The sequence below is a fragment of the Salmo trutta genome, chromosome 27 (assembly GCF_901001165.1).
Source record: "Salmo trutta chromosome 27, fSalTru1.1, whole genome shotgun sequence".
Classification (NCBI taxonomy): Eukaryota; Metazoa; Chordata; class Actinopteri; order Salmoniformes; family Salmonidae; genus Salmo; species Salmo trutta.
The window spans coordinates 27,447,318-27,473,918 of NC_042983.1; the positions used below are offsets into that span (position 1 = coordinate 27,447,318).

The window sequence follows — 26,601 nt, forward strand, 5'->3', positions numbered from 1 at the left end:
TTCATTCTGATCTGATGTGCTTCACTTAATAGGGACAGACTGCATCCTGGATAATTGCATTGTTGTTATCATAGTAGTTATAGAAGAACAACATGGTATAAGGGACAAAGTATTGCCATGTAATAATAATATAATTTTCTTGCATATCCCAACTCTCCCTGAGACATCCTCGGTGAGTGGGGTCACGGCCTTGGTCTGCCATTATCAATGGCGACCCTGGGAGGTTTAAGTGCCTTGCTCAAGGGCACATAAACAGATGTTTCACCTTGTCGACTCTGGGATTCAAACTGACAACCTTTCAGTTACTAGGCCCACCGCTAACCACTAGGCTACCTGCCACCAGGTGTATCTCTCGAAGAGTTTCCTTCTAGTTTTATATCTTACAGATTGGACATCAAATATAATGGAATCAAACCAAAACACAATGATGATGATGGTTATGGTAATTATGATTTCCAAAGCAATGACAACATACATTAGTTAAGAACAGCAACATGTCCCTGCTGGCGGTATGTACAGCATTACCCTTTTCCCACTTCCAGTCCAGCTCCAGTGTTCCTATCTGCTCCGGTCCAGGGTTTGGCAGCAGCCTGCCATCTGTGCGGCAGAGTAGTCTCTCGTGCACTGGTGTCTGATGTCGCACTAGGCATGAGAAGAATGTCATTGACGTCAGTGCAGTCCCTGTCAGAGAGAATGGCACCCCACCCACTGATACCAAACCAGAGAGGGAGAGAGATAACGAGAGAGGGAGAGAGATAACGAGAGGGGGAGAGATAACGAGAGAGGGAGAGGGAGAATGATATACAGAGGGAGAGGGAGGGAAAAGGAAAAAGATGAAGAGGAGGAGGAGAGGCAGATAAATGTAAAAGAGAGGGTGAGGCAGGGGGCAAAGAGGAAAAAGTAATGTAATGCCGATGTTTGTGAGGGTTGTGAGTTATGTTGGGAATATTACTGTACATGTGGCACACACATACGCACACACACTCCATTGCCCTCCAGACTGCCCTTTCCCACCTAGACAAAATGAATACCTACGTAAAAATGCTGTTCATTGACTACAGCTCAGCGTGCAACACCATAGTTCCCTCGAAGCTCATCACTAAGCTAAGAACCCTGTGACTAAACACCTCGCTTTGCAACTGGATCCTGGACTTCCTGATGGGCCGACCCCAGGTGGTGAGGGTAAGCAACAACACATCCGCCACGCTGACCCTCATCACAGGGCCCCTCAGGCCCTGTTCACCCACAAAGTTTGCCGACGACACGACGGTGGTAGGCCTGGTGGTGGCAGGTCTGATCACCGACGGCAATGAGACAGCCTGCAGGGGGAGGTCAGAGACTTAGCAGTGTGTTGCCAGGACAACAATCTCTCCCTCAGTGTCAGTAAGACCAAGGAGCTGATCGTGGACTACAGGAAACAGAGGGCCGAGCACGCCCCAATTGACATCGACGGGGCTTTAGTGGAGCAGGTCGAGAGCTTCAAGTTCCTCGATATCCACATCACTGAGGATCTATTATGGTCCAAACACACCACCACAGTCGTAAAGACGGCACGACAACGCCTCTTCCCCTGCGGAGGCTGAAAAGATTTGGCATGGACCCTCATCCTCAAAAAGTTCTACAGCTGCACCATTGAGAACATCTTGACTGGCTGCATCACCGTTTGGTGTTTCAACTGCTCTTCATCCGACTGCAAGGCACTACAGAGGGTAGGTGTGTACGACCCAGTACATCACTGGGGCCGAGCTCCCTGCCATCCAGGACCTCTATACCAGGCGGTGTCAGAGGAAGGCCCAAAATACTGTCAAAGACTCCAGCCACCCAAGCTACAGGCTGTTCTCTCTGCTACCGTATGGCAATAGCTACCAACAGGACCCTGAACAGCTTCTATCCCCAAGCCTTAAGACTTCTAAACAAGACTGCAAAATAGCTAATCAAATGGCTACCCGGACTACCTGCGTACAGGTACATAGCTACCTCAATTTCCTCGTACCCCTGCACATCGAATCATATAGCCATGTTATTTCCTACTCCCTGTATATAGCCATGTTATTTTCTACTCCCTGTATATAGCCATGTTATTTTCTACTCCCTGTATATAGTCATGTTATTTCCTACTCCCTATATATAGCCATGTTATTTTCTACTCTCTGTATATAGCCATGTTATTTTCTACTCCCTGTATATAGCCATGTTGATTACTACTGTCAGTGTCCATGTATAGGAGATGAGAAATAGAGTCAATCGCAGGACACCGAACTAAGTAAAACATATGTCTTTACCCTAAGAAAATGTCATATACAAAATCCACGCAGGGTTAAAACACTAACGAAATGCATACAACGAACACGACCAACAGTAAAACAATAACGCACAAAAATTCATGAATATCAGAGGGTTTAAATAGGGAAGTAATCATAATGAAATGGGAACCAGGTGTGAACAATCAAGACATAACAAATGGACAAAGAAACATGGATCGGTGGCAGCTAGAAAGCCGGTGACGATGACCGCCGAACGCCGCCCGAACAAGGAGAGGCATCAACTTCGGCGGAAGTCGTGACAACTACTCCCTGTATATAGCCATGTTTATTACTACTCCCTGTATATAGCCATGTTGATTACTACTCCCTGTATATAGCCATGTTGATTACTACTCCCTGTATATAGCCATGTTATTTTCTACTCCCTGTATATAGCCATGTTGATTACTACTCCCTGTATATAGCCATGTTGATTACTACTCCCTGTATATAGCCATGTTGATTACTACTCCCTGTATATAGCCATGTTATTTTCTACTCCCTGTATATAGCCATGTTATTTTCTACTCTCTGTATATAGCCATGTTGATTACTACTCCCTGTATATAGCCATGTTGATTACTAATCCCTGTATATAGCCATGTTGATTACTACTCCCTGTATATAGCCATGTTGATTACTACTCCCTGTAAATAGCCATGTTGATTACTACTCCCTGTATATAGCCATGTTATTTTCTACTCCCTGTATATAGCCATGTTATTTTCTACTCCCTGTATATAGCCATGATATTTTCTACTCCCTGTATATAGCCATGTTATTTTCTACTCCCTGTATATAGCCATGTTGATTACTACTCCCTGTATATAGCCATGTTGATTACTACTCCCTGTATATAGTCATGTTGATTACTACTCCCTGTATATAGTCATGTTATTTTCTACTCCCTGTATATAGCCATGTTGATTACTACTCCCTGTATATAGCCATGTTGATTACTACTCCCTGTATATAGCCATGTTGATTACTACTCCCTGTATATAGCCATGTTGATTACTACTCCCTGTATATAGCCATGTTATTCTTACTTGTTATTTGTATTTGTTATTCACTGTGTATTTATTCCTCATGTCATTATTTCATTTTTTTAAATGTTATTTTACCTTATCTTTATCTTATCTTTAACTCTGCATTGTTGGACCCTTTGTTGGACCCGTAAGTAAGCATTGTTGGACCCTTTGTTGGACCCGTAAGTAAGCATTGTTGGACCCTTTGTTGGACCCGTAAGTAAGCATTTCACACCTGTTGCCTACGAAGCATGTGACAAATAAAATGTGATTTGATTTGAATGTTCTTTACTTTGCGCCAGCTGTATTAATCTACATTAGTACATAATCAGACACACTCCAGTGCCTACAGTATGTGTGTTTCTTAATCCACAGTTGATTGCTCTCTCTGTATACTTTAGTTACACACATGGTGTAATGCAACATATCTAGGGTTGCAAAGCTACTGGTAATTTACCAAAGTTACCGGAATATTCAGTAATTTTGGGAATTAACAGAAAATTTATGGCAATCTATCGTAACGTTGGTAATTTATACTTGAATAACTTTTTTTAAATGTATTCATTCATATGTAGTATTCATTCTTTATATCTGTGTCCATTTTGTCTATGAGTTTCTAATGGATAGACCATATGGTTCAAGAGAAAATAGCCAAATTAATGAAAAAAGCATGTAATCAACAATGGCATTGTTTTCAATTTCCTCTGCAACTCGTCCAACTATTTACTTTTTTCACAACTGCCACCAGTTTGACGTCAAAACATTGACAGCAAATACATATTGACATAGTTGTCACGTTGTCACGCTCGTCATAAAGATGGGACCAAGGCGCAGCGGGAATATGTCTGCTCATCTTCTTTATTTAATGAGAAGAAAACGAAACAAAACACTTAATACAAAAAAACAACGACGAGAAACAGTCCTGTAAGGAACACAACTACACAAGGAACAACTACCCACAAAAACCCATGAAAAAACACCCCTACTAAATAGGACCTTCAATTAGAGGCAACGAGAAACAGTTGCCTCCAATTGAAGGTCAAACCAATAAACTAAGCATAGAAATAGATAAACTAGACACAGACATAGAAATAGACTAACATAGAACATTGCCCAACAAACCCCGAAACACATTAAACAAACCCCTGCCACGTCCTGACCAAACTACAATAACAAATAACCTCTTTACTGGTCAGGACGTGACAGTACCCCCCCCCCCCCCCCCAAAGATGCACCTCAAACAAAAAAAACACAAAAATACAAAACTAAACCCCAAAACAAAAATAATCCCAAACTAAAGGGAGGGAAGGGAGGGTGGCCACCCTCACCGACGGTTCTTGTGCTACACCCCCCCTTCCCAAATCCTCCTACTATGGAGGTGGCTCAGGCTCTGGCCTTAGTCCCCAACCTAACCTGTCCATCCCCGCTGAAGGCTCAGGGCTAAGGCGCGTCGCTGGAGACCTCGGGCTGATGCGTGTCGCTGGAGACCTCGGGCTGATGCGCGTCGCTGGAGACCTCGGGCTGATGCGCGTCACTGGAGACCAAGGGCTGATGCGCGTCGCTGGAGACCTCGGACTGGAGGGCGACTCTGGGAGCTCCGGACTGAAGGGCGACTCAGGGAGCTCCAGACTGAAGGGCCGTCTCTGCAGGCTCCAGACTGTGGGCCGTCTCTGCAGGCTCCGGACTGTGGGCCGTCTCTGCAGGCTCCGGACTGTGGGCCGTCTCTGCTGGCTCCGGACTGTGGGCCGTCTCTGCAGGCCGTCTCTGCAGGCTCCAGACTGTGGGCCGTCTCTGTCGGTTCCGGACTGTGGGCCATCTTTGCAGGCTCCGGACTGTAGGACGTCGCCGGAAGCACTGGACGGGGAACTGTCGCCGCAAGCTCTAGACGGGGAACTTTCGCCGGAAGCTCTGGACGGGGAACTGTCGCCGGAAGCTCTGGACGGGGAACTGTTGCCGGAAGCTCTGGACGGGGAACTGTTGCCGGAAGCTCTGGACGGGGAACTGTCTCCGGAAGCTCTGGACTGGACAGGCGCACTACAGGCCTAGTGCATGGGGCTGGCTTTGGAGGCACCAGACTGGTAACACGCACCTCAAGGCCAGTGCGAGGAGCAGGAGCAGGACGAACTGGACTGGGCTGACGCACTGGAGGCCTAGTGCGTGGGGCTGGTACTGGAGGTACCAGACTGGAGACACGCACCTCAAGGCTAGTGCGAGGAGCAGGAACAGGACGTACTGGACTGGGCTGACGCACTGGAGGACTGGTGCGTGGTGCTGGCTTTGGAGGCTGCCAGACTAGAGACACGCACCTCAGAGCTAGTGCGAGGAGCAGGAACTGGATACACCGGGCCATGAACAAGCACTGGAGATCTGCACAACCCATCCTGGCTGGGTGGTAACAGTAGCCCTGCACGGGCGGAGTGCTGGCACAGGGCGAACTGGGCTGTGCAGAGGCCTGATGGCTGCCGTGCGTAGAGCAGGCGCAGGGTAGCCTGGGCCTAGGAGACGCACTGGTGGCCAGATGTACTGCACAGGCATGCTCCTACCTGGCTGGATGCCCACTCTAGCATGGCACTTGCGAGGGGCTGGAATCGCTCGCACTGGACTGTGCGTGCGCATGGGCGAGATCGTGCGCACTTCCGCATAGACCGGCGCTCTTCTGATCCGCTGCTCCCCATAATAAGCACGGGGAGTTGGCTCAGGTCTATTGCCTGACCTAGCCACACTCCCCGTGTGCCCCCCCAAAAAATGAATTGGGGTTGCCTCTCGTGCTTCCGTCGTTGGGCACTCTCTTCATACTGTCGCCGTTCCTCCCTCGCTGTCTCCACCTGTTTCCATGCCAGGGTCTTGTCCCCTGCCATTACCTCCTCCCATGTCCAGGACGTCCTCCACTCCTTTCTCTCCCTGGCCCAGGATCCTTGCTCCTCCTGGGCCCGCTGCTTGGTCCGTTGGTGGTGGGTAGTTCTGTCACGCTCGTTGTAAAGATGGGACCAAGGCGCAGCGGGAATATGTCTGCTCATCTTCTTTATTTAATGAGAAGAAAACATTAAACAAACACCCCCTGCCACGTCCTGACCAAACTACAATAACAAATAACCTCTTTACTGGTCAGGACGTGACACACGTCCTGATCAGTAAAAGGGGTTATTTGTTATTGTAGTTTGGTCCAGAGCTTCCGGCAACAGTTCCCCGGTGACAGTGCCCCATCCAGAGCTTCCGGCGGCAGTGCCCCTTCCAGAGCTTCCGGCGACAGTGCCCCGTCCAGAACTTCCGGCGACAGTGCCCCGTCCAGTGCTTCCGGCGAATTTCTATGTTGGGGTTTTGGAACGACCTCCAATTAGAGGCAGCTGGTTGTCGTTGTTTCTAATTGGAGGCCATATTTAAGTGGGTTAGTTTTCTCTTGTGTTTGTGGGTGGTTGTTTCCGTGTATAGTCTGAGCACCTTACAGGACTGTTTTTCGTTGTTTGTTTTGTGTAAGTGTATTTTTGGTTTTTCCTTCTAATAAAAAGATGTTCACTATACCTGCTGCATTTTGTTCCGCTCCCTACAAAAACGTTTATGACAATAGTAAAAAAACAAGCGTGTAAAATTTTTTTTAGGGATATTTCATGACGAAACCGTTATTAAACGCCAATGTTATTCACTAAATTGATGGTTTATATTTAGGAAAATGTTTTACAGCTTTGTCATTAAGTTTTTTTTGTCATCTTAGTTAATTATTTCATATATTTGACATATGATAAGGCCAGAGAGGGGGCCAGAGATAATTACAGACACGTGATAATCTGCAATACCCAAAAGGGCCGCTAGGTGAATTTTGATAAATTACATCAAATCTGGTAGTTTACTAGGACACTTAGACAGTCTCCAGTAATATATCCTTCCTTGGCAACCCTAACCATATCCAATTGCCTTAAGTCATCCCCAATCCTAATTTAGACAATATTAATTGGCTTTTGAGGTGACACATTTTATTCATGTATGACTTGCATAAATTTGCAGTGGGAATAGGGAATATGGACTACAATAGGAATAAAAAAGATTTGATTCTGTTATTTCAGGTTTGAAAGGGGTTAGAATAGACTTCTGACACCTCAACCATGACATTGTTTGAAACTGTCTTCACCCGTATTTTTTAGAGACTGTTCCTTTTGAAAAAGCTCAGGCACATACTGCATGGTACATCTCTTTTTCTTCATCCCTCTTTCTCTGTCTCTCTCCTTATCTGTACATCACCCCTCCCTCACCCCCTCTCCCTCTCTGTAGAATGGATACACACATTGAGCTCCAGGTCCACTGCCCCATGCTCCAGGCCAGGCTTTCAGTGCGGCCCTCCCCTATCCACAGTGCAGTCCTCTCAGGCTTTAGGTACAAGCTCTGAGGAAGAGCATCGATCTGCCGTCTGGATACCAGGGAGGCTACACACACAGCATCGATAGGACGGAGCCCAGACACACAACACACACTCATTGGATTATAAGCACTTTTGTCTCTGGATAGCGTTGACGTGTAGCTTTCATGCTCCAGGGAGGCTGAGAAGGCAGAGTGATGTGTTATGGTTAGCTCTCCATCTGACGCGTGTGTGTGTGTGGTGTGTGCGGTAAGCGCGCACCCCCCAGCAAGCCGGCCAGGCAGCCAACCAACATGCTACAGTGTGCTCCCCATTGTTCCTGCCTGGAGATGAAAACCTGCTGGGTGTGAGATTGTGGTTTGGACAGCGTCTGGACCTACTGCCCCTCCTCCTCCATCCCTCCCTCATCCCTCCATCCCTCCTCTGGGCAGACATGGGCCTGCTAATTAAACTGCTCTTCATCCTGCTCCATGACTGGAATTATATATCTTCTATGGACTGTATACTGAACCTCAGACACACACATCATTGAGAGACTGGGAGTCTGTGTTGTTTTGCATTTGTGTGTATGTATGCGTGTGTATGTCTCTGTTTTATTGTTTTATGTATCAGATCTGAACCTAAAGGCCACCCTCCATATTCCCTGACTCTGCTGTGATTTTAACTGAGGCACACTCAACAGCCTTCCTGCTCTGTAATGCTGGATGCTCATGTAAAGGACGTCACGCTGCTTGCTTAGCGAGTACCACCTTCCTCCTGATTCAGGCCATATCTGGTGTGAACTCAGGACCTGTGCCTTGCTTGCGCACGTGACCGCCCTCCTGAAGCGTCTTACCAGTCAGCGCCACATGAAAAGCTAGCTATTCGCTGGTGCAAGTGGGGACACTTCAGGCTGAGGAGTATGTTTTACACATCCCCATGTGCTACACGCTGCTCTGGTTGACCATGTTCGTTGCCCGTCTCTCATGGTTCCAGGACTATATGCCCCTGTCATTCCTCCAAAGGTTTGGACAGTAGGACTTTTGGGCGGGGGGGGGGGCTTTGAACAACCTGGTTCAGGGTGTTGGTCTGGGATAGGATTCAGGACTCTAGGCCCCTCTGGTCTCTCCCTATCAGGGTGTCTGTCTTGGGGTGGAAATCAGACTTGTGACTTGGCCCCTCTCATTCTCCTACTGGCCCCTCTGCACCAGTATGAAGAGTCACCCATGCGTCCACTCGGGGCATCTCAGCATCGCTGTGTGTGGGGAGGCAGACCCCGGGCCAGCAGTCTGCGCTAGGCCCCTGAAGCGCCCCTGTACTGACCCCCTGCCCCCCTGTCTCGTCCCCCCAGAGGAGGCCTACCAGAAACTGGCCACCGAGACGTTGGAGGAGCTGGACTGGTGCCTGGACCAGCTGGAGACCCTGCAGACCAGACACTCAGTTGGGGAGATGGCCTCCAACAAGGTAACGACAAAAACCTTTCACTTATGTGTCATATTAAGTTTTATTTTATTTAGTTTTTGTTTAAAACAGGTGAGTACATGGATGACCAATTGTCATTTGCAATTGAGATTGTTGGCTTCCCACATGGCTGGAACAACAACAACAAAAACTATTTTCTCTCTCTGGCCTCTTCGTGCCTCTTCTACAACAGTTGTATTTGTACTAATATTCGTATTAATGCATACATCTCTTTTGTATCAGTATCTGTAGCTGTATCTAGCATTGTCATGCATGGAGGGAGGTGTGCAGGGAGCATGCTCAGCTCAGCTCTCTCCAGCAAGGCCTTGATGTGCTGCATGCTGATCAGCTCTGGGCTCTGCTGAGAGACTGCCTGCCTGTCTGCCGATGTCACACCCTGTGATGTCACAATAGGGGGATGGGCCTGGCATGAGATACAGGCAGACAGACAAATGGATGGGACACAGTCAGACACAGATCATGTAGCTGTAACACTACCAGATGGCAGTACAGCCACAGACAGACAGACAGACAGACAGACAGACAGACAGACAGACAGACAGACAGACAGACAGACAGACAGACAGACAGACAGACAGACAGACAGACAGACAGACAGACAGACAGACAGAAGCATAGGCTCTACTCTGTAGCATTGTCACTCTATAGCATAGTCGCACACACAGCTATCCCTGGTTTCCATAGCAACACACACAGGCCTGGTTGGCTTGCCGTCTCACTCCAGCACACAGTAATGGTGCTCCAATACACACACACAACCATCAACCTACAACATGGCATTTCATGACTATAACATCAAATTTAAGTATTTCATTCCGTAAATACAGAACGGTAGCATTCATATATATTTGTGTTATTTTGTTCTATTCGAATATTGTGCTATACACTGCACAGGAAGGCTAATAATAATGGCTGGAATGGAGTGAATATAATGGTATCAAACACATGGAAACCAGGTGTTTGATGTGTTTCGATACCATTCCATGAATTCTGTTCCAGTCATTACTATGAGCCCATCTTCCCCAATTAAGGTGCCCCCACCCTCCGGTGATACACTGAGTGTACAAAACATTAAGAACAATCTTTCCATGGCATAGACTGACCAGGTGAATTCAGGTGAAAGCTATGATCCCTTATTGATGTCACCTGTTAAATCCACTGCAATCAGTGCATATGAAGGGGAGGAGACAGGTTAAAGAAGGATTTTTAAGCCTTGAGACAATTGAGACATGGATTGTGTGTGTGCCATTCAGAGGGTGAATGGGCAAGACAAAAGATTTAAGTGCCTTTGAACAGGGTATGGTAGTAGGTGCCAGGTGCACTGGTTTAAATGTGTCAAGAACATCAACGCTGCTGAGTTTTTCACGCTCAACAGTTTCCTGTGGTGTGTATCAAGAATGGTCCACCACCCAATGGACATCCAGCCAACTTGACACTGTGGGAAGCATTGGAGTCAACAAGCATCCATGTGAAATGCTTTTGACACCTTGTAGAGTCCAGGTCCTGACGAATTGAAGCTGTTCTGAGGACAAAAAGGGATGCTGCTCAGTATTAGGAAGATGTTCCTAATGTTTTGTACACTCAGTGTGGCTATAGAGGGTTAGCAGGTTGCATCGTGTGCATTATAAAGGACTTAAGTAGAACTTAGAGTATAGGCTGGGGGTTCATAAGAGCTAGCTGGTGGAATTGCATGTACTGTATGTAATGGTGACATCACAGTTATTATTACACAGGAGTGATGTCATTCCATAGAGAATGTTTGTTTTGGACTGATGCCCAACTGAGCATTCTACTCGATGCATCGTCAATGAGCACCGATGACGATTTAATCAAAAGTGTATTACAACGGCTTGGAAATACAGTGCCGTTCAATAGGAGAAAAATAATTAGTAGGAGAACCTTGTATCATTTTGATTTTGGCAGATTGACATTAGACGCAGTATAAACTTCGCTAGTTAGCTAAGATTGAGCGGAGGACACCGGATTTTAGATAGCTAACGTTAGCATTTCTAGCTATTTTTGACTAACTTTCCTAGCTAAAGACAACATTGCCAGCTGTCTAAAGTAAATTTGACGACATGATAATGCAGGCAAAGTTGTGTCCTACTAAATATTTGACCAGTTTAGCAATGTCAGCGTATTTCCGGGACCATAGTATAATTTAGAACAACAGTTGTTAGCCTCCGTCCAGAATGAATGGGCTTTTCACAACTTTATGGCACCACTATTGCACAGCCGGTAGAGGGCGGCTTGAGAAGGTTCACCACGTGGTGGATGTGCAACCTATTAATGAAATTACTAGAGGGGCTATGTCATAAACGCTCAAAGTTCTAAAATGGGATCAAAATGGTAGACATATTGGTCAGGGGGAAATCCAAACTATTCTAATTGGAATGAATGGCAGTAGAAGCATAATCCAGATTTTACTTATGCAGGAAAATAAAAGTAAGGCATGTAATATATAAGAAATTGTTTAACAGAATTATTGTCAACCTAAAATCTTGTCATATAATTAGAAATACAGTTCATACAGGTTTTATACAAATTTTCTGTATAAATAGCCTCTAAAATATATGTAAACTGACCATAAATGTTAAAATTGCTCTATCCTTGGAAAGCTGTGAGTGCTATTATATGATACAATATCAGCACTTGTTGCATTTATAACTTGTCTAAGTCCTATCATCTACTGATCTGAGCCAGTGTATGGCTGTGGATCAACTGCATTGTTTGAATGGAATGTTGGCATATTGGCAGATAATTAGAAAAATGTATAGAAATATTCCTTTAAAACTGGCTAGCTAGCTAACGAACATAAAGCACCATTCAAAAGTTTGGGGTCACTTAGAAATGTCCTTGTTTTAAAATAACATTAAATTTATCAAAAATACAGTGTAGACATTGTTAATGTTGTAAATGACTTTTGTTGCTGGAAATTTTATGATTGATTTTGATTTTTTATGGAATATCTACATAGGCGTACAGAGGCCCATTATCAGCAACCATCACTCCTGTGTTCCAATGGCACGTTGTGTTAGCTAATCCAAGTTTATAATTTTATTTATAATTTTATTGGAACACAGGAGTGATGGTTGCTGATAATGGGCTTATGTACGCCTATGTAGATATTCAATAAGAAATCTGCCGTTTCCAGCTACAATAGTCATTTACAACATTAACAATGTCTACACTGTATTTTTGATCAATTTGATGTTATTTTAATGGACAAAGAATGTGTTTTTCTTTAAAAAACAAGGACATTTCTAAGTGACCCCAAACTTTTGAATGGTAGTGTACATTGTTGATCATTTCTTCAAATTCATTATTTTACACAATATTTTATCACAGCACTGGCAAACCATGGTTGACCAACTCCCTGACCAAAATGGCTGACATTTGTCCCATTAAAATAATGTTAAAGGCCATTCTAGTATTCTAATTCCTAATTCTATGTTTCATTCACTGGCAGTGTTGGGGAGTAGTGAACTACATGTAGTTGAACTAGTTGTTACAAGGTTAAAACAGATACAACTCAAAGCTTAACAGTTTAGGCATTCATTCTAATTTGTTACAAGGTTAAAACAGATACAACTCAAAGCTTAACAGTTTAGGCATTCATTCAGAGTTGTTACAAGGTTAAAACAGATACAACTCAAAGCTTAACAGTTTAGGCATTCATTCTGAGTTGTTACAAGGTTAAAACAGATACAACTCAAAGCTTAACAGTTTAGGCATTCATTCAGAGTTGTTACAAGGTTAAAACAGATACAACTCAAAGCTTAACAGTTTAGGCATTCATTCAGAGTTGTTACAAGGTTAAAACAGATACAACTCAAAGCTTAACAGTTTAGGCATTCATTCAGAGTTGTTACAAGGTTAAAACAGATACAACTCAAAGCTTAACAGTTTAGGCATTCATTCAGAGTTGTTACAAGGTTAAAACAGATACAACTCAAAGCTTAACAATCTACCCTGAAATTGTAGAAAGACATATTGGTTATTAATAGCAAAGGGCATGTTGTATTAATAATGGACATATGTCATTATGTGGAATCATGTGTAAACTGTGTGTGAGTTTGTTGTACATGTTGTTAGCTTTTACATACACACAAAAATCTTCCACCAAAATAAAGTGAGAAAGCAAACAATACCTCTAGATATGAGATCCATTTGATTGGGTCTATATTCCATAGGGAATTCCTATTTTGGGTCCCGCTTCAAATTACATACAAGTCTCAGCTAAACATGGTGTGATTTCTACCCAAAGGTGTATGTTCACACCTCTTCGCTGAGCTATCAATAGCATACCGGCTAGCTAGCTGACCGTGTGTGTGTGTGTGTGTGTGTGTGTGTGTGTGTGTGTGTGTGTGTGTGTGTGTGTGTGTGTGTGTGTGTGTGTGTGTGTGTGTGTGTGTGTGTGTGTGTGTGTGTGTGTGTGTGTGTGTGTGTGTGTGTGCGCGCATTTGTACGTGCGTGGGTGTTTTGTGGGCCTGTGACGGCCTGTTCCTAGTCTCTCGGACCCAGGCAGAGGCGCTATATCTCTCTCAACGGGTGACCAGCAGTCTCATCTGTTCCAGCAGCTGTAAACTACCCACAATCCATTCTGGGCACCTTTGGGGACGCAAGGTGTAAAGTAATCTGAGACACGACAGTACCCTCACACTATTGTGGCTCTGTCTGTCTACCATCTACTGAGGGTATTTTGGTTGTCCCAAGGCTTTACTTCATTGTTTTAGGTAGGAAACTAATAGTGTATAAGTCTAAGTATGCCCACCAGTCTAGTTTGCCATTCTAAATACTTTGAGGTGGCATGTTAATTTAAGCAAAACTCTAGCCTGCTCTCTTTTCCTCTGTTAAGGATTTGAATGTGTTCTGACTACCGTCCATCCATACTCCATCCAAACTGCTTCAGAAGTACACATACAGTGGTGCTGTACCCATCCCCAGTTCAGAGAAAGCACAGCCAGGTTATTGCTCGCCATACAACTCTGGAGCATGTGCTGTGTCCCAAATGGGACCATATTCCCTATACAGTGCACTTCTTTTGACCAAAGGACAAAGCCATGGTCTCATAGTCAAACAAATGGAATCCAGCTTCATGTATGACCCTTAGTGAAGTGACATACAGTATTCTCAATGCTGTACTAACTGTCCCAGACAGTCCAGTGATGCTCATGACTTGTGAAAGTTTAATGGGATTTAAACGTGTGGTTTTCTCCCAGGATATTTGCCTGAATTATTTTCAGTGTGAATATTGCATGACCAAGATGAGACAATCTCCGCTTCCAGCAAGTGTCTCACAGATTACTTCAGCTAGATGACAACACACAGCACAAGCAAACAGTATGTCCCCATCCCGCTGTACTGCACAATTTTTTTTTAAATATGGGGGAAAAACTCCTCAGAGGACTAACTTCCAACCTCGACCTCAGCCAATCACACAGAGGGATGAGCTCACTCTGCTCCTGTCCAGCCAATTAGCTATGGTGATGAGCTCACTGTTTTCCCTATCCTCTCCCTGATAGGCTGTGTGTGTGGATGAGGGCAGCAGCCGTGTGCTTCAGTGTGTGTGATAGACAGGCAGAAGCAGCCTTATTTACAAACCATTGACAGACCTTCTCTCTCCACAAGCACCGGCAGCATCCAAGCATCCTCCTCTCACTCCATCTATTATTCACACACCCCAGCAGTGTGTGTGTGTGTGTGTGTGTGTGTGTGTGTGTGTGTGTGTGTGTGTGTGTGTGTGTGTGTGTGTGTGTGTGTGTGTGTGTGTGTGTGTGTGTGTGTGTGTGTGTGTGTGTGTGTGTGTGTGTGTGAAGATGCTCTCATCAGAGCCCCAGGCACCCACACTCTGTCCCCAGCTTCCCCAGAGTGCAGTGCTCCAGTCAGGATCCTGGACTATAGCTTTCCCAATGGGGAGGAACGGAACAGATATGACAGACTGTGTTCAGCGGATGGACCTGCTGTACACCTCAAAACTCCTCTTATTCATGGACTCTGTGCTCTCGCTGTATTGAGCTGCTTTTGCTGGTGGTCTCTCTAGCCTGTTTTTCTGTGCTGTAGCTGGCTCTAGTCTGCCTGTTCTCTTTATATTTGGACCACATATTTTGTTTTTTCAAAATGCCTGAGGCCAACTACCTGCTCTCTGTGTCCTGGGGATATATAAAGGTAAGATGTGAGGTGGATTTTATTATTCTAATACTATTAATATATTGTTTTCTGAAAAAGCAACCATCATTCCTCTGATGAGGTGAGAATGATGTCATTACCAGACAAAGGAAAAGTAGGCTTGTTCCTGACATCCACTTGAACTTTGTTTATTTGAACTGTAAATAGAGAGACAAAGGTGTTGTGTGACATAATCCATCTGTACTTCTGGCATTATAAATAAATGGTAGTATGGCTGGGTGTGTTGTCTGCAGCTCCCCCCAGTTGGTGTGATAAGGGTGTTGCTCTCACTCCCGGCTACAGATGCCTCTATGGAAGAGTATGTTCACATGATAGCTTATAGCATACAGGGACCAGTTTTGGTATGAAGTGCAGGAAAAGGGATATGCTGTGTGTTAAAGGGTGGCATCGAGTGCATTGGTGAATATCAAAGGGCTGTATCAACGGCAGTCACTTTCTAGAACAAAGATTATTTTGCTTTGGGTACCAAAATAATTGCAGCGACTCTATTGTAAGGAAGGGAAGATTCAAGCTTCACCAACATGTCCAGCGATACAGAGATGTTCAGCACTTTGTTCCACACTCATATATACACAGTGTATGTCTGTTTGATCATTGGATAAGGTCACTTGAAAGTGTTGAGTTCAAATCCCTTAGTTTGGCCAGGCTAACGTGGGGTCAACAATTGCCAGGTTTAGAATGAAGTGTAAATGTTGTCAGCACTACAGTTGAGGACAGTAGACGCTAGGGCTGGAAAATTGCCAGGGACCTCACGATACGATATTCTCATGATTCTCATTTTGTGTTACTATTCAATACTGCGATTTTACTATGATTTTGACGTTCTAAACAAATTGCTGACAATACCTGCTGCAGACAGACAATAGAGAGCATGAGAAAACAAGTTCTGATCAGTCAGGGAAAAAATGGTGCTAAAAACATGTTGGCTCACTATTTCAAAATAATATGGAGAACCAGCTATAGGATGAAAAATACTGGAGTTTTGGTGCAGGTACAGCCGACTAGCGCTAGCTAACGCTACCTACAGTAGCCAAAAAAATAGATTTTATTAATCGATACTTGGAGACAAATATCGATAAAATATTGTCCCAAAATAATATTGTAGTATCATATTGTAATAGTAGACGCTCTTAGAAATATCACTATAGGTTCTTGGGCTTTATCTACTTGCGATGTCTTTGGGATATTGTAGCTAAATCTAATTTACAAATTATAGCCAAATCTGTGTGAAACTAGATACATATAACTAGATACAGCCTTCATATAGCCTTTTGTGTGTTTAACCAAATAAATGTGTGGGTTGGGACCGCTGATGTAGCTGTGGTGAGAGAGCGCTGCGGGAAGGTGCGATAAAATGTATCATTTTACGGAACTGCTTCGCAGCGCTCGCTGAAGCCTTCAGCCTGGTTTCGCAATCACTGTTGTTTAAGAGTTCAGCTACCCATTCCTCTGAATGCCCTCCAAATCGAAGGCCAAAGCTAAATTTGGGTCTGCCATTCCAGAGGGTGAGACTGAGGGAGAGTGGGAGCAAAGGATAGGGAGAATGAAAGTGGGTGACGGAGAATTGGGTTACTGATTACATCAGAACTGTTGCTAGCAGAGGGGTGCAGCGGGTATCTCACCTGATCTGTACTCCCTCCAACCTCTCAACTGTGTGTGTGTGTGTGTGTGTGTGTGTGTGTGTGTGTGTGTGTGTGTGTGTGTGTGTGTGTGTGTGTGTGTGTGTGTGTGTGTGTGTGTGTGTGTGTGTGTGTGTGGAGCATGCTGTAATAGTACTGATTAAAGTGTGGTGTATCACAGTGTCTGCTGCTTCCCTTCTAAAAGACTCTCCTACCTTTAGAAATTACTTTAGCCAGGGGCCTCCCGAGTGGCGCAGTGGTCTAAGGCACTGCATCGCAGGGCTAGAGGCGTTACTACAGACCCGGGTTCATTCCCAGACTGTGCCACAACCGGGCCGTGGCCGGGAGTCCCATAGGACGGCACACAATTGGCCCAGTGTCTTCTGGGTTAGGAAAGGGTTTGGCCGGTGGGGCTTTACTTGGCTCATCACACTCTAGTGACTCCTTGTGGCGGACCGGGTGCCTGCAGGCTCAATTCCTCCGACACATTGGTGCTTCTGGGTTAAGGTGGCGGGTCATTTTTCAAAGGACTTATGACTCCACCTTCGGCTCTCCTGAGCCTGTTGGGGAGTTGCAGTGATGAGACAAGATCGGGGTGTAAAATAATAATAAGACAAATATATAACATATGACTTTGACCCTCAATGGCAGATATGGCCATACAGAATCCTCCAATTTGTGCTCCAGGATTCCACCAACTTAACTTAAATCATACAAAATCATGATTGACACATCCAGTGCAGAATGTAACTCCATATTTTTTTTCCTGGTATACTACACACTGTAACCCCTTCTCTCTGTGTCCGTATGTCTGTGTGTGTCTGTCTGTCTGTCTGTCTGTCTGTCTGTCTGTGTGTGTGTGTGTGTGTGTGTGTGTGTGTGTTGTGTTCCAGTTCAAGAGAATGTTGAACAGGGAGCTCAGCCACCTGTCTGAGATGAGTCGCTCAGGGAACCAGGTGTCAGAGTTCATCTCCAGCACCTTCCTGGGTGAGTGACCACAGTGACCACTGGGCTCCTCCCTGCTCATTCTGGACACTGTAGAGAGGCCAGAGCTGTTGGACGTCTCACTCACTGTCTCTTATTCTATGTGTTTGACACAGACAAGCAGCACGAGGTGGAGATGCCAACTCCCCAGACGCAGAAGGAGAAGGAAGACAAGAAGAATAGGCCCATGTCTGAGATCAGTGGGGTGAAGAAACTGCAGCACAGCTCCAGCCTCACCAACTCTAACATACCCCGCTTCGGAGTCAAGAGCGAGACAGAGGACGAACTGGCTAAGGTGGGCAGCAGTGGGAGAGAGGGTTAGGAAAGGGAGGACGAGGAGACATGAAGAGAGAGGGTGAGGGAGAAAGAGGGATAGAGGGTGATATAGGGGAGAGAGTTGTAGGGAAAGATCTAGAGAGGAGGGATAGAGAAAGAGGAGAAGACCAAGAGAGTGAGGCTAGGCTCTAAAACGACTATATCAGTGTAAGAATGGTTGTTTTCCCTTTGCAGGAGCTGGAGGATGTAAATAAATGGGGCCTTAACGTTTTCAAAGTCACTCAGTTCTCTGGGAACAGGCCCCTGACCGTCATGATGCACACAATATTCCAGGTATAGATAAGTTCAATTTGATCTGCTTTATTTTTGTTGATTGTACTAACATGACTTCTATCCACAGTCTACTACAATACAACATGATGTTTTTGTTTTGTTTTTCTTATAGGAGAGAGACTTGTTAAAAACGTTTAAAATTCCACTCGACACCTTTATAACCTACCTGATGACCTTAGAAGACCATTACCATGGCGACGTGGCCTACCACAACAACATCCATGCTGCTGATGTCACCCAGTCCACTCACGTGCTGCTATCCACCCCCGCTCTAGAGGTTGGACCCCTCAATCAATCAGTCAATCCATCAATAACACTGCATTTGTATTTGTATAAAACCTAGACCCACAAAAATATACTTCAGCTTTAATTTGTCGGGATTATAACTGACAGATTTCTGATTGCTGTTATTTGGTTGAATGGCTGGTGTGACCCTGTACTGTCCTCTCTGCTGTTCCCAGGCTGTGTTCACAGACCTGGAGATCCTAGCTGCCATATTTGCCAGTGCTATTCATGACGTGGATCACCCTGGAGTCTCCAACCAGTTCCTCATCAACACCAGTGAGTCTAAATACAGACCTGATTTAACAGTAACGTCACTGACTTACACGAGGCATGATGGATGCCCTCTGTCTCTCCCTAGCATTTGGGATTAACACTCAACATCAAGCACACAGGTTACCTAACAACCCCACTGAGATATTCAACCCACACACACACACACACACACACACACACACCTCCTCCTCCTCCGTTGTGCCATGTGGTGTCTCACTGAAGTCCAGAGGGGGATGCCCTGCAGCGAAGGCAATAGGAGTCGTCAGTCAGGAAACAGTAGAATTAGTCTCTGTCAGCCAGAACACCAGATCTGTTTAAGTGAATATTTATGTTAAAGTTATAAGGACCTCAACAACACCTCTTCATTGAACATGTCAAACATCTGAGTCAGTGTATGTGTGTTTGTCCCCCAGACTCGGAGCTGGCCCTCATGTACAATGACTCGTCAGTCCTGGAGAACCACCACCTGGCTGTGGGCTTCAAGCTGCTTCAGGAAGAGAACTGTGACATCTTCCAGAACCTGACCAAAAAACAACGACAATCACTGCGCAAGATGGTCATCGACATCGTTAGTGACTGGATAGTAATCAGTAACCAATAGGAACATCTCTGAAATAGTGTTCACATCAGCTTAAAAAATGTCCATGGTTATACTTGAGTGCTACTGTTTACCTCTTCTATATTATCAGATGTTACCAAACTCTCCATTAATATAGAAGATGTGTTCTATTGGTTTGTCCCTGGCAGTATTGTGACAGCCTGTGTTGTGTCTCTGGTGGTTCCCAGGTCCTAGCGACTGACATGTCCAAGCACATGAACCTCCTGGCTGACCTGAAGACCATGGTGGAGACCAAGAAGGTGACCAGCTCTGGAGTTCTACTCCTGGACAACTACTCTGACAGGATCCAAGTTTTGCAGAACATGGTGCACTGTGCAGACCTGAGTAACCCCACCAAACCCCTGCAGCTGTACCGCCAGTGGACCGACCGCATCATGGAAGAGTTCTTCACCCAGGGGGACAGGGAGAGGGAGAGAGGCATGGAGATCAGCCCTATGTGTGACAAACACAACGCCTCTGTCCAGAAGAGCCAGGTACCCACTCATACAACCCCCCCCCCCAACACGCACACACCAAACACACACACACAAATCCTTTCTATTGTTTTTCACTAACCATAACCCTCTCTGACATCTCTCCAGGTGGGCTTTATTGACTACATCGTCCACCCTCTATGGGAGACATGGGCAGACCTGGTGCACCCAGACGCTCAGGACATCCTGGACACTCTGGAGGACAACAGGGAGTGGTACCAGAGCACCATCCCCCAGAGCCCCTCACCTACCCTGGACGAGCCTGAGGACGGCAGCCGTCCCCCTGGAGGGGACAAGTTCCAGTTTGAACTCACACTGGAGGAGGACGGAGAATCGGACACGGAGAAGGACAGTGGCAGCCAACCCGAGGAAGAGGATGAAGAAGAGGAGAACAGTTGTAGTGACTCAAAAACACTCTGTACGCAGGACTCAGAGTCGACAGAGATACTACTGGACGAACAGGTTGGGGAGGAGGAGGAAGAGGAAGTGGAGGGAGAGTCCTCTTCGTCACAACCTTGTGTAGTGGAGGAGGAAGAGGAGGGGGAGGAAGGGGAAGAGAAGGGAGAGGAGAAACCAGCCGATACATAGCAGTGTATGGACTGCAACTAAACTTTTCTTCTTAGTAACCAGAGATTATTATTTCTAGAGTATTTTGGGGGTTTTGTGGACAATGTCTGTTATTTTTTTTATATATTTATGTTTAGGGTTCCAAAGCGCATGCTGTTCACCCCTTGGCCACTCCTCCCTCCTCATCCTTGGTCAGCTTCTCAGACACACCCAATGGTACTTCTACAACTTTTTTGCACTCAGGAAAACTCTTTTCCATTCCCGTTTGTACCGGAGTAGTCTGTGTGTTATTTCCCTTCAAAACCCAGTCCTAGTGTGTTGAAGTTACATTAAGGATTATGATTAGAGTTTAGAGTGTGTTTAATGCTGTTCATATACAGTATATCTCTACTCCTTTCAGCCTTGGCTGACCAATGGCGGTGTTTCTGTGTGTTATTAAGTGCCCATTCTTCAGAAGTGACTATAGTGTCTGTTTTTCTTAGTTGTTTGTATTTATCAGCAAAGCAACACGCTACATTGTTGTGTGGTCTGGATGAATGAAATCCCAACAGGACACGTCACGATGGAGAGAGGCACTGCAGCACATCGAGAGAAATGCATTGTGGGAATTTATCAAGACACTTTTCTGAAGTTTAAGTCTTCCTTGAAAACCTGACTAAAAAAGGCTAAGATCTTACAGCTCTAATGCTAGGTTTAACCTCGATAGAGTTTTTGTATCGTACCATACATAACATGGAGATCTATTGTAGGTTCTACTTTTGTTAACCAAGATAAAAAAAGTGACTTTTGAAAACATTTGGAAGGCACTTGAAAACTGTTGATGAGAAATGCCTCATCTGCCACTGCTTTTCTGTGTGTAAAAGGGTAACTTACCAGTTATTGTTTTGGGGGAGTATTGGGGAGTATTCTCAGAATTCCAAATCAAGCCCTTGCCCCTACCCTCTACGCAGTAGATCTGAGAAGATTGGATAGATATTAGCGGATCCAATCCTCTCAGATCTGCAGGACTGCCTAAAGGGTAGGTGCTAGAGCTTGATTTGGAATTGCACGTTTATCAAAAAGCATTTACACTATTACTCCCATACCACTGTCCCCATGTTCGGTTGTCATAATCGTGCAACAATCATTTCAAGGATTGTTTTCACTGAAGAAAAACATGACACATGTTGACACATACTTGACTTTACGTTGAATGAAATCATTTTGTCTGACTGACCAGAAAGAATCCTTGAAGGTCTACTTATTGTTGCCTGCAGTAAATATGAGCGCATGTCATCGGACAATGCAATGCTTGTTAGAAGCATTGGACTGCTGCATTGGAGTGCTGCAAGTGTACAGAGGTGATGTCACCACGTACTGTGGAATTCTATGGGGGGGTTTGATACCTATAGCAATGTTATAATAGAATTTTGGTAATTTGGCGGGTTGCGACACTTTTTGTGCTACACACATGGTAACCTTATTTCCTATTACCTGTCAATCATGTCTCCATTTCCTAATTGTGGTGTAGGGAGGTGGTCAATTCGATTTCATATTCGGGAAGCAATTTATTGAATAATAGTTCATTAATAATAAATAATAATAAACATAGAGATGAATCTTTGAAATCCCTCAGATAAAGTAATAGCTTTGTGAGATGTCTGAAATATGTACAGTGACAGTCATTATTACAACAGCATTTGTGAGTGCTTACTTAAAATGGAATTGACCACAGCCCTTACTGCAGGTCAGTAATATTTTCCAATGCACTACATGGTTGATGTTTTCACACATTAGCAGTCACAGACAGTCATTCTGATTCCCATGTAAAGTAGCCTTTTGACTGACTAAAATATCACTCATAATATGTTGGTGGGATAGAAATGTTCAACAACAACAAAAATAACTACCAGGAAGTTTTAAATGACAGGCTGAGGTGGGGAGCTAATATTCATGAGCTTGCCTTGATTGACAGCTCTTTGAAAGGCCTATGTCATGAAACTTGGATGCAGTGAGCAGTGTTGCAGTAAAATCCTCTCAAGCAAATTTGGTGATACACAAAGCAACTCAAACAACATTGAAATTGCATCAGTGATGTACGTATTTTAATCTCCCATTCGGCATGTCTCTTGTGATGCAGTTCACAGCAGCACTGACAGATGTGTTGACATGACAACTGCGTCAGGGTTTTGAACGACCCTTCCCCCCCTTTTGTTCCATGCTGTCTGAAGACCTAGCTAGCCACTAGCTAACACCAGACACAGATGAAAGGGGAGACATATAAGTATCTTTGCCATAGATGAATAGTATAAACTTTTCATTATATTTGCTGACACCCTATAGTCTAAATTTGGCAACAGTAGGTAGAGTAGCTATATAAACCAAACCCCTTCGCAAACACGCCTTCTAAAATGTTGGTAACAAGGCGGTACTTATTTAAATTAGGTAAGATAATATCATGTTACCGTTGGTGTATTAAAATTAGAGTTAGGGTGATGTCAACCTATCCCTTTAATAATCCCGCCTCCTGAATCCAAGTGTTTGACATGGCGGAGGGGACCCAAACTTTTTCAATGTAGAAGCAACAGTAATTTTTCATACTTCTGGTCAATGTACTTTGATTTGGTTATCCAAATATCATCCAATTTGATTTAAAACATAATTTTGACGGTTCATGACCCTCTGTCATTGTCATCACACTAAGCTTGGATTTGTTTGTTTTGTGCAGTGGTCTCATAAGAAGACAAGTTGGCTACAGATAATGCCTTGATGTTTTCATATCTCACTACTTCACTTTTTTTTAATTAAAACTCGCCAAAACTCACGTGCACATTAGGCTTGAACAAGACTCTATACACTTCAGCCAAGAGACTTTCTTTTACACGTTTCTATTGTTGTTGGTATTACAATTGATGCTATTATTTATTGAAATATTTTTGTATTAGTTGTGTCTTTCTTGCCATATTAAGGCGGTACAGTAAAGTTTTCGCTGTAGCATAGACCGCAGTACAGGCTTTCCAGTTACTATACCCAAATAGGCTTTTTTTCTCTAAATATGTACATACAGTATAAAAAATTCAAGAATTGTTAGAGTGCTTATTTGAAAAGAAATGTGTAATTTCAAATGTTTTATTTCATTCTTATGTTCTTGTGCCAAGTTGTTTTTCCCCATCCTCACCCGATGACCTTACCATAATACCGCTTTTCTGGTTGTATCTCTGTTTACAAACATATATTTATTGTGTTGTATATACTATAATTATTATTATTCTCATCATGATGCTGTTTGTTGTAAATGATTTACTCTTATCATCCCTTATGGTGATGGTGTGGCTGTATTACGGACCTCTTGTTGAGAGAATGTTTATTACACATGCTTATTCAGTGTAAAATCATCCATTGATATTGGTTATCTGAGAAGCTTGCTCAGAGCGAAGGAGGACAGGGGAAAGCCAAATAGTTTTTTTGAGGAAGCTGTTCCTTGGCCCATGGGCTGTGCCTTAAATTCAACATGCCATGTTTTAGTCTCTCTTTTCTTTTTCTTCTCCTCGTTTGCTGCATTAGATAGTCTTGTGGTTTGAGCTGACCTGACCCAGACAATGGCCTCGAGTTGTGAAAGGAATTCATGAAATAATGTTGCCTTTTTCCTTCACAGCCAAATCAGAAATATTATGTGAACATGGAAAAAAAGGCAGCACGTGCTATACATTCTGTTGTCAAGGTTGAAAACGGAGGTCATGGCTGTGGAGTTCCAGGTCGACTCGGGCCTAAAATCCACTAGATGAGTTGTGGCTTGGCCAAGCTGGATCTATGGGGACGGTGGATCCTATAGGGTTGTGAAGCACCACGACGAAGAGACACATCCACGTGTTCAGTCACTGCTGCATTTATTTAGGCTGAAACACTCACGATGTGCTACTCAGCCATGCTTGGCAAGCACGTTCACTCATACCACATGCAATATCCAAAACCACTGTCATCTTTCTGCTTGAAGAGGAGAAGGCTAGTAATTATGGAGTGAGGTGGGGTGGGGGTAAGGGGGGGTGTCATCCTAAAAACACGTCCTTCGATGGGGACTCTTATTTTGACACGCATACTGTAGATTCTAAACAGCCCTGGACCAATGGAATCGGTGGGTTCTTTTCTCATTTTGTGTTCTTATGGTATGAAAGAAATACACAAACTGTAACACACAAACTGTAACTTCAAAAAGGTCTTCAGGACAATTATTTTTGGGTTATGTCTTTAGAATGCCAACTTGTCTGGAAGTTTCACAAGACAATATAAAGTTATTTTAATGGATTCCTTGTTAATTGCAGTCTATTGGATAGCACTGTAGATCATAAACTTTCAGTAAAAAAAAGAAAACTGAAGAAAAAATGTTTTTATATGCAACAGATGAAATAAAAGCATGGGTTGATTCTGCCTACCCGTTGGTCTCTTCTGTGTCATTATATAGACACCTGTACCGTTTATTTAGTAAAGATAAGCCTGTCTGTGATGATGATGATGATGATGATTCTAACACTCTTTAAGTGAAGTTGGCTTGGAGCAGGGATGATGACTGGTTAGTCATTGTGACAGATTCAGAAATACACTGAACAAAAATATAAAGGCAACATGTAAAGTGTTGGTCCCATGTTTCATGAGCTGAAATAAAAGATCCCAGAAATGTTCCTTATGCGCAAAAAGCTTATTTCTCTCAAATTTTGTGCACAAATTTGTTTACATCCCTGTTCGTGAGTATTTTTCCTTTGCCAAGATAATCCATCCACCTGACAAGTGTGGCATATCAAGAAGCTGATTCAACAGCATTATCATTACACAGGTGCACCTTGTGCTGGGGATAATAAAATACCACTCTAAAATGTGCAGTTTTGTCACACAACACAATGCCACAGATGTCTCAAGTTTTGAGGGACCGTGCAATTGGCATGGTGACTGCAGGGATGTCCACCAGAGATGTTGCCAGAGAATTGAATGTTAATTTCTCTACCATAAGCTGCCTCCAACGTCGTTTTAGATAATTTGGTAGTACGTCCAAACAGCCTTACAACTGCAGACCACGTGAATGGCGTAGTGTGGGTGAGCGGTTTGCCCCATGGTGGCAGTGTGGTTATGGTATGGGCAGGCATAAGCTACAGACAATGAACACAATTTCATTTTATTGATTGCAATTTGAATGCACAAAGATTCTGAGGCCCATTGTCGTGCCATTCACCCGCCGCCATCACCTCATGTTTCAGCATGATAATGCACAGCCCCATGTCACAAGGATCTGTACACAATTCCTTGAAGCTGAAAATGTCCCAGTATCTTCCATGGCCTGCATTATCACCAGACATGTCACCCATTGAGCATGTTTGGGATGCTCTGGATTGACGTGAACGACAGCGTGTTCCAGTTCCTGCCAAAATCCAGCAACTTCGCAAAGCATTTGAAGAGGAGTGGGACAACATTCCACAGGCCACAAACAACAGACTGATCAACTCTATGCAAAGGACATGCCGCGCTACATGAGGCAATGGTGGTCACACCAGATACCGACAGTTAAAAAAAAAAAAAGACAGATTCCATTCATATGAGCAGTGATATTTTCTGTTTGCTCAGGGTATATGTCACAGGCTGCAAGTGGCAACTTAATTGGGGAGGACGGGCTCATAGCAATCATTGGAAGAGAATAAATGGAATTGTATCAAACATGATGTGTTTGATACCATTCCATTCACTCCATTCCAGCCGTTCTCCCCTCAGCAGCTTCCTGTGGTATATATAGGGTAAGCAGTGATCTGGAGAGAGCCACTCTATAATCAAAATACATGTCCATATGAACTTTTCAGACAAGCGGACCTTTGTTGGCTTGG

General features: G+C 44.2%; 1 protein-coding gene across 6 annotated transcripts in view; it reads left to right on the top strand.

Moving 5' to 3' along the window:
* Window positions 1–22,346, top strand: part of LOC115164789 (cAMP-specific 3',5'-cyclic phosphodiesterase 4D) — a 167,881-nt gene extending 145,535 nt beyond the window's left edge. For 3 of the 6 annotated variants that reach the window (XM_029717598.1, XM_029717599.1, XM_029717601.1), the window contains exons 6-14: window positions 9,010–9,122; window positions 17,842–17,935; window positions 18,049–18,227; window positions 18,443–18,541; window positions 18,654–18,818; window positions 19,003–19,102; window positions 19,513–19,667; window positions 19,886–20,191; window positions 20,300–22,346. In XM_029717598.1, the coding sequence (XP_029573458.1) occupies window positions 9,010–9,122; window positions 17,842–17,935; window positions 18,049–18,227; window positions 18,443–18,541; window positions 18,654–18,818; window positions 19,003–19,102; window positions 19,513–19,667; window positions 19,886–20,191; window positions 20,300–20,779 (1,691 nt within the window). In that variant the 3' untranslated portion in view covers window positions 20,780–22,346. Of the gene's footprint in view, window positions 1–7,594; window positions 8,317–8,943; window positions 9,123–14,922; window positions 15,309–17,841; window positions 17,936–18,048; window positions 18,228–18,442; window positions 18,542–18,653; window positions 18,819–19,002; window positions 19,103–19,512; window positions 19,668–19,885; window positions 20,192–20,299 lie in introns of those variants that run through there. The other 3 variants (XM_029717604.1, XM_029717602.1, XM_029717603.1) reach the window with 3 other exon arrangements.
* The last annotated feature ends 4,255 nt before the right edge of the window (window positions 22,347–26,601 follow it).